Consider the following 14,324-nt stretch of genomic DNA (forward strand, 5'->3'; position numbering starts at 1 on the left):
GATCTTCCCTCTTATTGCATGACATCTTAATTCACGTAAGAGCCTTTGGTGCGGGAGCCTTTGGTGAGGGACCTTGTCAAAGGCTTTCTGGAAATCTAAGTACACTATGTCCACTGGATCCCCCTTGTCCACATGGTTGTTGACCCCCACAAAGAACTCTGAGTGGGCTGTAGCTCACGAAAGCTTATGCTCAAATAAATTTGTTAGTCTCTAAGGTGCCACAAGTACTCCTTTTCTTTTTGCGGATACAGACTAACACGGCTGCTACTCTGAAACCTCTCATAGATTAGTAAGACACGATCTCCCTTTACAAAAACCATGCTGACTTTTGCGCAACAATTTATGTTCTTCTATGTGTTTGACAATTTTATTCTTTACTATTGTTTCAACTAATCACATTTTATACCTCAATTCGTACGCAGTGTGTTACATTTAATGCAATGTTTGTACATCGATCTCTTTCTCTAGTTTATGTCAGTGAGAAGGAAGATGTCTGACTGTGGCAAAGGTGCTGGCGTTGTTTTCTTGACTGTTTTTACAAACAGCCTTTAAGAGACAGGTGCCAAGTTAACTACAGGAGGGCTCGGGCCTCATATGCAAGGAGAAGAAAATATAAGGGAGCTCAAACAATGGCTTTTCCCCGGATCCTGCCCTTAGTGGTGTGCGTGCAAAATGCCATGAGGGTTAGGTGGGGGCCACATTTTCCAACCTGGCTACCTGAAGTTAGGCACCAAAATTCATACGTAGACTACTGTAAAGAAAAATCCCCGGATTTTTCAAGGTACTGAACACCACAGCTCCCAATACTATCCATGGCCAGTGAAAACCAGGTCACCTTTATTTAGTATCTATCATAGGGTATCTATGCTTAACCTTAAACCCCACATTTGAAAATGTTGGCCTTAATTTATTATTTCGGTTTCTTCAATACAAAAAATGAGAAGAGTTTTCCTTCATTTTTGTCACACGTGACTCTGCCCGGGTACAGGATTGTTCTGTGTGTAATGACAAAGAGAGAAGGGTTGTGTGAGAGCACAATAAGAATGTAGTTTCTGTGGTTGGTCTTATCAGAGAGAGAGCCCAAATTTTCTTTGGGATTTGGTTTTGTGTAGGTAGTAATGGGCGTACGCTGCTAATAATTTGGGTCCAGTGTGAGCCACCAGAGCTGGTTTGAGTTGGGAAGGTAAAGGGGTAACATTTTGAACTTGATATATTTATGTCTTTAACCATTTTTTTGAATATTAAAGAATGCACTTTGCTGGAATGGAGCTCTTACAGATTAATCAATATGAATCAATGGGACAAAGCCCCGAGAATGGTAGGTTATAAAATGCAGTTATCAATGTCACTTACTGGAAAAAAAAAAACAAAACAAAATCCCCAAAGCCAAACAAATGCTGTACTTGAAAGATTCCATTCCTCATTTTGATCTTCTCAAACTTTCCCTCCTTAGACTTTAAGAGAGATATTTTCAGCTATGCAACCTTGTGAGGGGAAATGGCCTCTGCTAAACAGACAAATAGCCTCTGCCTTCCTGAAACTTTACTTCTGAGAATGAGTATAGTAAGAAGACTGTTTACGCAGAAGAACTAGAACCAACTGCATGGCATTGGGCCTGATCTTGCAAACCCTTACATTAATAGTGCTTTCTCATGTGAGTAGCACTGCTTACAAGAGTAATAATTACACACGTCTGCAAGAGATTTACAGAACCTTGCTCTTAAACCTCAGCAAAAACAGCAACTTCACATTTCTTGACATTAACTGCATCAGTTTTCCTCACTTATATGTGAGCTTATTGAAGGCCAGTTGGCTTCTGTCACTGCTCGTGCTGCTTTCTCAATGGCAGGCAGAAACCTCAGTCACTCGCTCATCTGTCTCTCATTCTGCAATTCAGAGACCTACTCCTGTTCTTTGCAGAGAGGGGTCCTGTGGCTTGTCTCACAGCCTGAAAGTTCACATCAAATGCTGCCCTGCTGTAAACAGCCAACAGCTGTCCTGTGTGAGAGTGATAGGATTAATAGCATGCTCCATATGCACCTTGTAAGAGGTTTTTGATAGAGAGATGAGGGTCTGGAAAAACTAGAAAATTTTGGGGAAAAATTAGGGGTTTTTTCTGTTCCCCGCCACCCTTCCCCCCCCGCCCCCCCCCAAAGCCTTGTATGGGAAAAATTGAAAAGAAACTGTTATCTGGAATATTTTCATAGTCTATGATTCTATCAGGGTTGGAAGGAACCTCAGGAGGTATCTAGTCCAACCCCCTGCTCAAAGCAGGACCATTCCCCAACTAAATCATCCCAGCCAGGGCTTTGTCAAGCCTGACCTTAAAAACTTCAAAGGAAGGAGATTCCACCACCTCCCTAGGTATTGCATTCCAGGACTTCACCACCCTCCTAGTGAAAAAGGTTTTCCTAATATCCAACCGAAACCTCCCCCACTGCAATTTGAGACCATTACTCCTCGTTCTGTCATCTGCTACCACTGAGAACAGTCTAGATCCATGCTCTTTGGAACCCCCTTTCAGGTAGTTGAAAGCAGCTATCAAATCCCCCCTCATTCTTCTCTTCCTCAGACTAAACAATCCCAGTTCCCTCAGCCTCTCCTCATAACTCATGTGTTCCAGTCCCCTAATCTTTTTTGTTGCCCTCCGCTGGATGTTTTCCAATTTTTCCACATCCTTCTTGTAGTGTGAGGCCCAAAACTGGACAGAGTACTCCAGATGAGAGAGGGGAACGATCATGTCCCTCGATCTGCTGGCAATGCCCCTACTTATACATCCCAAAATGCCATTGGCCGTCTTGGCAACAAGGGCACACTGTTGACTCATATCCAGCTTCTCGTCCACTGTCACCCCAGGTCCTTTTCTGCAGAACTGCTGCCTAGCCACTCGGTCCCTAATCTGTAGTGGTGCATGGGATTCTTCCATCCTAAGTGCAGGACTCTGCACTTGTCCTTGTTGAACTTCATCAGATTTCTTTTGGCCCAATCCTCTAATTTGTCTAGGGCCCTCTGTATCCTATCCCTACCCTCTAGTGTATCTACCTCTCCTCCCAGTTTAGTGTCATCTGCAAACTTGCTGAAGGTGCAATCCACACCATCCTCCAGATCATTAATGAAGATATTGAACAAAACCGGCCCCAGAACCAACCCTTGGGGCACTCCACTTGATACCGGCTGCCAACCAGACATGGAGCCATTGATCACTACCCGTTGAGCCCGACAATCTAGCCAGCTTTCTATCCACCTTATAGTCCATTCATCCAGCCCATACTTCTTTAACTTGCTGACAAGAATACTGTGGGAGACCGTGCCAAAAGCTTTGCTAAAGTCAAGGAACAACACGTCCACTGCTTTCCCCTCATCCACAGAGCCAGTTATCTCGTCATAGAAAGCAATTAGATTAGTCAGGCATGACTTGCCCTTGGTGAATCCATGCTGACTGTTCCTGATCACTTTCCTCTCGTGTAAGTGCTTCACAATTGATTTCTTGAGGACCTGCTCCATGATTTTTCCAGGGACTGAGGTGAGGCTGACTGGCCTGTAGTTCCCCGGATCCTCCTTCTTCCCTTTTTTAAAGATGGGCACTACAGGAGCCTTTTCCCAGTCATCCGGGACCTCCTCCAGTTGCCATGAGTTTCCAAAGATAATGGCGAATGGCTCTGCAATCACATCCGCCAACTCCTTTAGCACTCTCGGATGCAGCGTATCCAGCCCCATGGACTTGTGCTCGTCCAGCTTTTCTAAATAGTCCCGAACCACTTCTTTCTCCACAAGAGGGCTGGTCACCTCCTCCCCATGCTGTGCTGCCCAGTGCAGTAGTCTGGTAGCTGACCTTGTTCGTGAAAACAGAAGCAAAAAAAGCATTGAGTACATTAGCTTTTGCCACATCCTCTGTCACTAGATTGCCTCCTTCATTCAGTTCCCTGAGGTTGTCAAAGTCTGCTTTTCTGAAGTCCAGGGTCCGTATTCTGCTGCTCTCCTTTCTTCCTTGTGTCAGGATCCTGAACTTGACTATCTCATGGTCACTGCTGCCCAGCTTTCTCTCAGAATGACCACTGAAAGAGAAAGGAAAGAAGGAAAAATCTGAGCTATGCTAGCATTTCCCAGAATACATTAGCAACTGTTTAAATTATATTATACTGGTTCATCAGATGGCTAGTTATGTCTACAATTTTAACACTTATGGCATATATGATAATGCACTATTAAAGAATCTGGTGTTACTAATATAAAGTTTGGATGTATATACAAATTTACTGTTGGTCCTTAATATTGTATTTTAACTAAATTATGAACGTTAGTTTTCTGGGCTTTTCTCTACAAACATGAATTTCTTCTGTGTCTGCATGATAATGTCAGGTGAGCGCTATTTACATCCATTTTTCTGAGCCCAAAGGACATGACCTTCCTTTTTGTTTACAACAATATTGAGGCTTTCTATTTTCAACTTTTTATATATTTTTTCTGTTCACCTTAGTGTGCAGCTGCAACCCTATCCCTAATACTAGATATGTTTGTCATTATTATTCAGATAAAAACTAAATAATTTTACTTATTAAATAAATAAGTGTAACCCTTCTGCCTGTTGGAATTGGCAGCAACAAGGGTTGGGTTCAATATCTAGGGGTTTCTCTTCAACAGTATAACACAAAACCCACTCGAGCCCCCACCCAGTAACCTGGGACAATTACATATCACCCTCTGGGTGCCTCTAAGAGGCAATACTTCCCCTCTCACAAGCACAGAGTCTGTGTGTGGAAAAGAAACTTTTAATAAAAGGAGGGAACTAACGCAGCATTAATTTGGGAAAACGCCACAAACAGGGTTCATAAACATACATCATAAGCAAAAGACAGATCCCCAGTAAGTTGGGCAGTGTCCTTTTCTGTCAGGTTCTTAAGTTCAGCAACCAAAGGTACCTATAACATGCCTGTCCCTTCTCTGCACCCCATTCACAGTTGTTGTCCTAAGTCAGTGCAGACCCAGAGTCCAGAGGTGCATCTGCAGAGTTCACCTCCTGCCTTGGGTAGAGGGGGGATAAGAAGGCACTTCACTCGCTCCGCTGCCTGGGCACTTGCCACTCCTCTTTGCCAGCCACCCTGCTGATCGGTGCTCCACGCCTCCCTGCTAGCGTCTCCACTGGTTGCCTTGCCGGCCAATCACCACACCTCTCTGCTGGCCACCCTGCCAGCCACTTGCCAAACCACCTGGCTGTCTTCAGGTCCCACAACTTAACACAGCTCTCAGTGATGCCAGCTGTTAGTGGGGAGCCTCACTGCTGGTGCACACTGGGCAATCTCTTGCATCAGAGACACTGTCCCAAAGCAGGTCTAATGCTCAGACCTAGCTATCAGTGATTTCAGCTCTGCGTATGACAAGACTCTCAATTGAGTCTAAATTAGCTCTGTTATTACACAGTGGAGAAAGGCAAGGTCAAGTGATGTCTGGAGCCCATACCACCAAGCACAAGTACCTATCCCCACTCACTGGGCTTTGGACCCCATGTCTCCTGCCTAGCAAGTGCCATTTAGTTGAGGGTGAGTCCCTAAATCACACTATGCCAAGTACAGTTCTGCTGCCCCTGATTCACACAAGGATAACAACCCTTTGTTACTCCTGCCCCAATAAGAAGGAGACTGGGGATCCAACACCAGCCAAAAGTGACCATTTGGGCAAGAAATCCCATCATGCTGAGCACCTAGGCAGGGTGGGTGGGCTGTGCAAACAAGATCAGCTCATGAAGTCCTTTTCCACAGCTCACCACTAGATGTCAGGGGAGAGCTCATTCAGCCTCTGCTTACATAAGTACACCAAACAGAACTTTTGATGTACTAACTAAATTATAGATAATACATTTCTCATTCTTAAAGAAGTAAATAAAGTTTAGCTTTGATAAGCAAGTAACTACTGCACATATTTTGTTTTTTCCCAACATTTCTATTATTTTCCAGAACTCCCCTGAAAAAACCTGCTTTTCCCCCCTGCCTTCAAAATTTCTGGAAATTTGACACCCCTAGTTTTTGATGGTTGATTCTTAATTGACAGTTTATCATGATCTTGCCAAAACCTTCAATGATCAAACCCCATTATACATATTGGCACCACATCCTGAAAGTTTTTTCAGATCTTGTCTAGGCTAAAGGTTACTTCAGTATAACTTATGTCACTCGGGTGTGAATAATCCATATGCTTGAGCAATGTAAATTACACCCACCTAAGCCTGGCATAGATAGCACTATGTCAGTGGGAGAGCCTCTGGCAGAAGCAGAAGTTATTAAACCGATGGGAGAGCTCACTCCCATCAGCTTAGAGTAGAGGTGAGCAAACTACGGCCTGCGGGCCACATCCAGCCCGTGGGCCCATCCTGCCCAGCCCCTGAGCTCCCGGCCGAGGAGGCTAGCCCCCGTCCCATCCCCCGCTGTCCCCCCTCCCCCGCAGCCTCAGCGCACCGCGCAGTCAGCACTGTGGCCCGCCACTTCTGCTGGGCAGTGCGGGCGGTGTGGCTGCGAGCTCCTGCTGCTCTGAGCAGCATGGTAAGGGAGCGGGGGGAGGGGAGGAGTTGGATAAGGGGCTGGGGGTCCCAGGGGGCAGTCAGGGGACAGGGATCGGGGTTGGTTGTATAGGTGTTGGAGTCCCAGGGGGGCGAGGGGCTGTCAGGGGACAGGGAGCAGTGGGAGGTTGGATGGGGCGGAGGTTCTGGCAGGGCGGGGTGTCAGGGGATGGGGAACGGGGGGCTTGGATAGGCGTGGGCGTCCCGGGGGGGCCTGTCTGCGGGCGGGGGTGTGGATAGGGGTCGGGGCAGTCAGGGGACAGGGAGCAGAGGGGGTTGGATAGGGGGTGGGGTCCTGGGGGGCGGTTGGGGCGGGGGTCCCAGGAGGGGGTGGTCAGGGGACAAGGAGCAGGGGGGGTTGGATGGGTCGGGAGTTCTGAGGGGGGCAGTCAGGGAGCGGGGGCCAGGCTGTTTAGGGAGGCACAGTCTTCCCTACCCAGCCCTCCATACAGTTTTGCAACACCGATGTGGCCCTCGGGCCAAAAAGTGTGCGCACCCCGGGCGTAGAGCATCTCCACAGCAAGCTGCGTCGGTGCAGCGGGGCTGCTGTAAGTGCTGTGGTGTAGATGTAGCCCTCGCAAGCTAGAATTTCACACTTGTACTGTAGTGTTACAGCCGTAGGCAAACCCATGGCTACAGAGTGGAAATGCAACAGATTTCATGAAATGTTGCATAGCAAATCATTCACACGTGGCAAGAGCAGAAGTTATTGGAACTGTGCCCCTAGCAACGAGTGGAAGCAAGAAATCTATTCCCTCATTTCCCCAAAGGCTTGAATTTTAGTTCTGCTCTTGCCCTGCAGTGTAGGGACTCCTGGTGTGAATTAATGCTGCAATATCATCGTGCTGCCTAGCAGTTCAGTCTAAACCAGACTCATCCCCTTGGTATCTGAACTCCATTCTCGGGGGTTAGGGGCTCTTGTCTCTTGTGCAGCTGCTGGTGTGATACTGCCACTGAAAGAAATGTTGAGACATTTCAGGCAATCTGGCTGGCTAATGCAGAGGACATCATTGCCAATTCAGACAACATCACCCCTAAATAATTCCCTATGCCTATCACCATCCTCCAATTTTCACCGTACAGTAGCAACAACTGCACTGACTTTAGTCATTTTGTGGGGGTTAACAACTAAGTGGATCCATCAGCTGCAATTTAGGTCATCTGCTTATAGCAAATGGTCATTAAACTCCAGGAAAAGCACTGCACTGCTGTTGTTTTTTGGTTAGATCAATGTTTACAACTCTCAGTTTACACTGCAACTCTCAGATTGGGTGGATTATGACCTGCTTTAAGAAAAGGAGAACTTCATGCTTATAAACAAAAGTTTACCCTGCCAGATGAGCCCTGGAGTCTGAAATCCACTCTCTAATTACCAAGCAAGGCTAGCAGACACTTCCTGGATGCCACTGCTCCTCACCCCTGACATACTGGAACTACTTTTAGGAGTGAAAGTATAGCTCAATCCTCCCGTTCACTCTCTCTGCTGAGGCTGGGGACCGGTGGGGGCAATTAATGTCTTTTGTGATGTGGACACCTGTTTACCGGGAAGTAGATCGAGACTAGCAGCTCCCTTCATCCAGGCTATTCCAGGACCTGTTGTCAGATGGTATTGACTGTTGCCCATAATTTTCCTCGTTTGAATCTGAACCAGTAACCTCGAGCTGAAAGCCTCCATAGCATAATGACAGTCCATCACACTATCAGTCCCTGAGGCATCTACTCAGTAGGAGCTCTTCATCTAATCGTGGGATAGGCAGGAATTCAGAGCCCCACCTGATGGCTGTGGGTTTAAGGATCACAAACAGATATAAACTGTTTAAGATCTGTGCTCCATTTTGCATTGGTTTCTGTTTGTGTGTCTGGGACAAGCAGACTCAATGCTCAGTAATGATTTTGTTCAAGCTCTTTGTCATTAGCAATGATGTGGAGATTGATGTGCTGTTGCAAGGGAGGTGGGAAAAAAGCAGCCATTGGTTGGTGCAGGATAGTTTATACACAGAGGGGGCCAAGTGAGTTCTGGGGTGTCTCAGGTGCCTCCAGTCTTCCTATCGAATGTTCCATTTGAATTCTAAAGGGGGGACAATCCAGATATACATGGCCTAGAACTGGTGACATTGCTTCCCAGTTTTCCTATATCAAGAGGCATCTCTCTCCTTAGGATAGCTTCCCTTCAGAGTAACACATCAGGCAAACACATTGGAGAAGGTACAGTCCAGTCCATAAAGTACATGGCAGTTACATGTGCACAAACCGACACACATGTACAAACATCTCTAATGTCCCATTTAGCACAGGGCACAGTACTGGTGAGGCTCATGTGTATTTCAAGCTCAGCTGGTCTTTCACATTACTACAGAAGGTAAAAGATAATTTCTGTTGGCATGGAAGAAGTAGCAAATTGTGTTCAGGATTCTTTCCTATGAATGGAAAGAAATTGCCAGCCTTCAAGCGTGTTTGGTTGTTGAGAAGAGGTGCAGTGGGAGACTGTTTTGGAAGATGTCCCCATCACTAACTACATCTGTGTGAAACCCATTTATGTCTGGTGGACACTCAGTGTTAGCTCTGTCTCTTCCAGGTGATGTTCCCATACGGACCTGGTTCCCCAAGGAGAACCTCTTCAGTTTTCAAACTGCTACTACAACTGTGCAAGCGTAAGTGGAATGGCTGTTGCTGCACCAATCTTTTCTCTCATAGTTAGTGTGGGCCCGTGCACGACAGCGTCGGAGGGTGTCAACGCTTCAGACAGCCAGGTTCTGTGGCTGGCACAATGGTGTGTTTGGGTGGGCAGGGCGGTGAGTGTGGAGCTAGATCATAACGCAGTCCTTTTCTTTCTCCCGTCTTCCCTTACTTGCTTATTCAGGCTCGTTCACTACTTCAGTCATTCAGTCGCTCCCCCTTGTTTACTCAGGTTAGGTCTACGTTAGATCTACTATAGCACCCGTCGGCATAATTACTCCACCTTGGCAAGAGACAGAAGCTAGGTTTGGGGGAGGGTGTCTTTTTCCCACTCCTGAGCGATGTAAGTTAGATCGACTTAAGTGGTAGTGTAGACACGCCCTCTGACTCATTCATTCCCCCCTTTGTTAACTTCTTTCTTGATTAGCTCTCTAATTTATGATGTGCTTCCTCTGCTTGATGTGTGGGCAACACACCCTGGCTTGTGGCCTGTGGAGAGAGCTGTCAGTGATGTTATTCCTGCAGGAGTATCAGCCCAGGCACTTCTCAGTTGCTTCTTTTGCTGCTGCTACCTCAGCTGAGGCCAAGGGACTAGGTGGCTTTTGCTCTTGTCACTGCTGGGGGAGGCCCTGGGCTCCACAGCACTGGCACGAGGCCTGCGAATGAGCAAGAGAGACAAAGACTTAAACTAACCAGAGTGGAGAGATCTGATCTGAACTAGGAGCAGCTTTGTTCCCTTCCAGCCTGCACTTGGGCTCAGGTGCCCCCAGACTATTGTGTGTTGGGAGGAAATTGCCACTGGGAGGCCGAGTAGAGCTGGAATTGGCTCCCATCAAGGCCATTGACAGGAGCATTTTTCTTTCCTTAGTGAAATCCCTGAAGTGTTTCCCATTAGGCTGAAATAACAAGAGTATTCCAGTGACAGTGACATGTGATGGAGAGGGAAACTGAGGGAGCCTTTTCCCCACTCTAATGCTCTTCCCCCTCTCCTCCCACGCCTTCCCCATCTTCACTGTCCCCTTCTCTTCCCTCTCCATTGCTCCCTCTTCTCTCCATTTCTCCCCCTCTCTATGTGAGGGATTGCAGGTCTCAAACCCGGTCCATAGGCAGTGCTCAGACCATGGTTGCCACCTGGCAGCTCACCAGAGCCCAAGGAGAAGGGATCTAGTGGAGCTCTAGCTCACCAAGCGCTCCAGCTACAAAGCTCCTGATTAGGGGAGATGTCCAGCCTCACCAAATGGCCTGGACACACTACTGAAGCCAGAAGGAGGCACAGGAAGTTGCCTGAGTAACTAGGTGAATCCAAGGCTAGCTACCAGCATGGACCCAGCTTACTAGCCTGTCTTCTGAGCCCTGCTTTCCCACCAGTTCCTGCCCTCCTCATCCCAGATCCCCATCTGCCCGCAGTTTCTGCTTTCCTGTATTGCTCCAGGTCCCTGCTCCTGTGCCCTAGGCCCAGCTACCAACTCCAGCTCTGACACTTGGCTTGACTCCAGCTCAAGCTCATCCCCTGACTCTTACTCCAACTTCAACCCTTGGCTTGTCTTCTGACTCTGTCTCTGACACCCTGTTCGGTTCCTGGCTCCCACCTCTATCCATTACGCCTGGCCGCCCATTATCCCAGTCCTGACAGCTTGCTCGGGCCACTATCCACTCCCCCTACTGGGCCCAGCTGAGGATGGACCTACGGAAGTTTCTCAGACCCCCGGAGCCATCCGTGCTGCACAAGCAGGTGATCTGCCTCCAGACAGGCAGCTGAGCATTGCAGGCATAGAACTTGCAGCTGGCTGCTGAGAATCAGGCCTTGTGGGAGCAAGCCCATCAACTCCAAGCAGAGAACACTGTGCTTCGGGGTCCACCTGGCTGTGCTGTCACCCAGGCTGGGACCTGCTGTTCCACTGCCTGAGTGCTTTGATGGGAACTGCTCCAAATCTCGAGGCTTCCTGAACTTCATGAGCTCTTGTTCTTGCTTCATCCGCAGACATACTCTTCTGACAAAGCCAAGGTGGGCCAGGTGGTCAGCCTGCTGACTGGGGAGGCGTTGGATTGGGCCTCCACCCTGTTGGTAGCCAGCAGTCCTCTGTCAAACCAGGATGCCCTGCAGTAGGAAATATCAACCATTTTTGACAGCTCCAACCACACCTCCCCTCCCCTTTGGATTCTGCTCTGCCAGTTGAGTCCATGCAAGTAGAATTACAGAATCATAGGACTGGAAGTGACTTCCAGAGATCATCTAGTCCAGTCCCTTGCACTCATGGCAGGACTAAGTATTATCTAGACCAAGTAGACCTGGTGCACTGGCAACTCACCCCTGAAGAGAGGCATTGCAAGTGATACCACTGTGTCAAGCTGGGCCATGCTATCTCCAGTTGCCCCATGAGGAACCGAGCCTGAAGCAATCTGTGAAACAAGCCAGCCCAGGCTAAGTGAAGATGGCTAGCTTGGGCACCTGGCAGAATGGTCCCCTGATCCCTGAACTGGGGTCCTGACAGGAATGTGTGCTGGCTCCTGGCGCCTGGCACTGTACCCACAAGTACTACGTGAGGTACAAATCCCGCGACACCCTCAACCACTTCCTCTGCTGTGGGCCCTCTTTGACTTGGGTGCAGCAGACAACTTTATCAATGCAGAAGCCGCCAGGTCACTACAGATTGCCCTGTGGTCCAGACCTAGTAGCAATAACTGACAGGTCCATCTTATCCTCCACACCAGTGGCCACCGAAACTGTCCCTCTCGAAGTTCCTATCCACGGGCATTGAGAGATCTTACCGTTCAGTGCCATCCATTCCCAGCACTTCCCTCTGATCCTGGGCATCTCATGGCTGGCCCTCCACAACCCCCTTATCCACTGGCATGAACTAAAAGTCAGCTTTCTCTCAGAATTCTACCAGCAGCACTGCTTGACCGCAGGAAATGGGCAGCAAACAGAACTTTCCCTGCGGATCCCAGTCCTTAACTCCAACCCAAATACAGTGATTACAATGAGAAAAAAAGATGCAGACGCCTTTCTCCAGCACAGGGACTGTGATTGCCCAGGGTAAGAGTTCTGTTCAGGCATACACATGCCAAGTCTGAACCCTAACCATCTGCTCTGCACAGCTACCTTTTAGGAGAACCTAGCCATGGGTTTATTCATAAATCCACCTCACGCATTTAAAAGGTGGTCGCTTCTGACTAGGCATGGATTATTGGAGGCTGAATCCGTTTATTATTAGAAACCAATCTCCCCCAAACTGATCCCCAAGCTAATGGACTACATGAGCACTGCTTGGGTGTACACAAAGCTAGGCCTCTGGGGAGAATATAATCTGGGATATGTTAGAGCTGGGAATGAATGGAAGACTGCCTTTCAAATCTGTTTTAGCCACTTTGACTATCTCGTGGTGCCCTGTGGTTTGACAAGCATGCCTGCGATGTTCCAACATTTTATTAATGACGTACTCCGGGACATTCTGGGCCAATACGTGGTAGCTCACCTGGATGACACATACATTTTTTCAGACAATGCTGAACAACACATCATGTACATCCGTTCCATCCTGAAGAGGCTGCACTAACATGGCCTCTGTGCTAAACTAGAAAATTGCACCTTTGATCAGTCCCCCCAGAGAATTCCAGGGGTTCATCCAGTCCCCCACTGATACTGAAATGGACCCGTTCAAGGTAAAGGCAGTCTTCGCATGGGCAGCACATGGTACATTTGAGTCCTACGGTGTTTTCTGGGGCTGTAAACATCTATTGGCAGTTCATCCCAAGGTTTTCAAATGGATTGCCCCTTTCATGACTCTGCTCTGCAAAAACACCAGGTTCCTCTGGTCTCCCGAGGCCCAGCAGGCCTTGGAGCAATTAAAACTCGCATTTACCACCACTCATTTATTGGTCAACCCTGATACCGCGCAAGCCATCATAATAGAAATGATGCTTCCAACCTGGCCATAGGAGCAGTGCTATCCCAAAGACATGGTCCTCGACTTTTAGTCCAGGAAAGTCACACATGGAGCAAAATTATGAAATTTTGGAGAAAGAAATCTGCCTTTGAAGAGTGGCACCACTTATATAGAAGGGGACCAGTACCCTGTCCAGGTGTACACTGATCATAAGAACCTGGACTATTTGCATAGGGCTAAGGCCCTCTACCAACAACGTCAGTGGGCCTTATTCTTTTTGTGCTTCTGTAATCTCCTATTGTCCAGGACCCAAAAATAGCAAGGTCAATGCCCTGTCCCAGAAGGGAAAATGTTATACTGATCCAAAGGGCTCAAACCCTAAAACTTCCTGCATCCTCAAATCTCATAACTTTCTGTGCCTGGCTCCCCGCCAAGACCTGTTTAACCCTCACACAATCAGGGTCAGCCATAATTAGGGAACCCCACAATGTCCAAGGTGGGGTAACTTATGTGAAAGGTCATATATACATTCCCCCTGGACCTCTAAGGACTACAACCCTACAAGCATGTGACAACTTGCACCCACTCCAAGATACCACACAATAATCCCCTCAGACTCTTTCAACCCCTCGAGACTCCACCTGGCCCCTAGAAGTCATTGCCCCAGATTTTGTAGTAGAACTGCCAGAGTCCAGTGGGTTCATGACTGTTCCGACAGTCATGGACTACTTCACAAAGATGGCTCATTTTGTCCCCTGCATTGGTCTACCCTTTCCCAGGAAGCCTCCCAGCTCTGGGTGGATCAAGTTGTCTGCCTCCATGGCCTCCCAGAGCACATCATCTCTAACCATGGTACTCAATTTATTTCCTGCTTCTGGCAAGAAGCTCTCCAGATTTTGGGCATCTGCTCCTGTCTCTCCTCTGCCCATCACCTCCAGACAACTGTCAAACAGAACCAACCAGATCCTGAAGCAGTATCTTCAATGCTACATAAACTTCCACCGGAATGTCTGGTCCTTGCTGAAATGCTGTTATGTTCAGAGTTCACGTACAATAATGCAGAACACCCCTCTAGAGAACAAAGCCCTTTATTTTCAAACTATGGGTTCCACCCTCAGTTTTACCTGGAGCTACCACAACTTCTCAAACCCAGCAACCCTGGATTGGGTACAACAGAAATGTCAAACCCAAGATTACCTAAATGTTCACCT

The 14,324-nt window shown here is 48.0% G+C and overlaps 1 protein-coding gene across 4 annotated transcripts in view; it reads left to right on the forward strand.

The window, feature by feature from the left end:
- The window catches only part of NSMF (NMDA receptor synaptonuclear signaling and neuronal migration factor), an 84,612-nt gene that overhangs the window by 34,001 nt on the left and 36,287 nt on the right, over window positions 1–14,324 (forward strand). For all 4 annotated transcript variants that reach the window (XM_074973829.1, XM_074973827.1, XM_074973830.1 and 1 more), the window contains one exon: window positions 9,126–9,201. In XM_074973829.1, the coding sequence (XP_074829930.1) occupies window positions 9,126–9,201 (76 nt within the window). The remainder of the gene's footprint in view (window positions 1–9,125; window positions 9,202–14,324) is intronic.

Source organism: Natator depressus, chromosome 16 (assembly GCF_965152275.1).
Source record: "Natator depressus isolate rNatDep1 chromosome 16, rNatDep2.hap1, whole genome shotgun sequence".
Taxonomy (NCBI): domain Eukaryota; kingdom Metazoa; phylum Chordata; order Testudines; family Cheloniidae; genus Natator; species Natator depressus.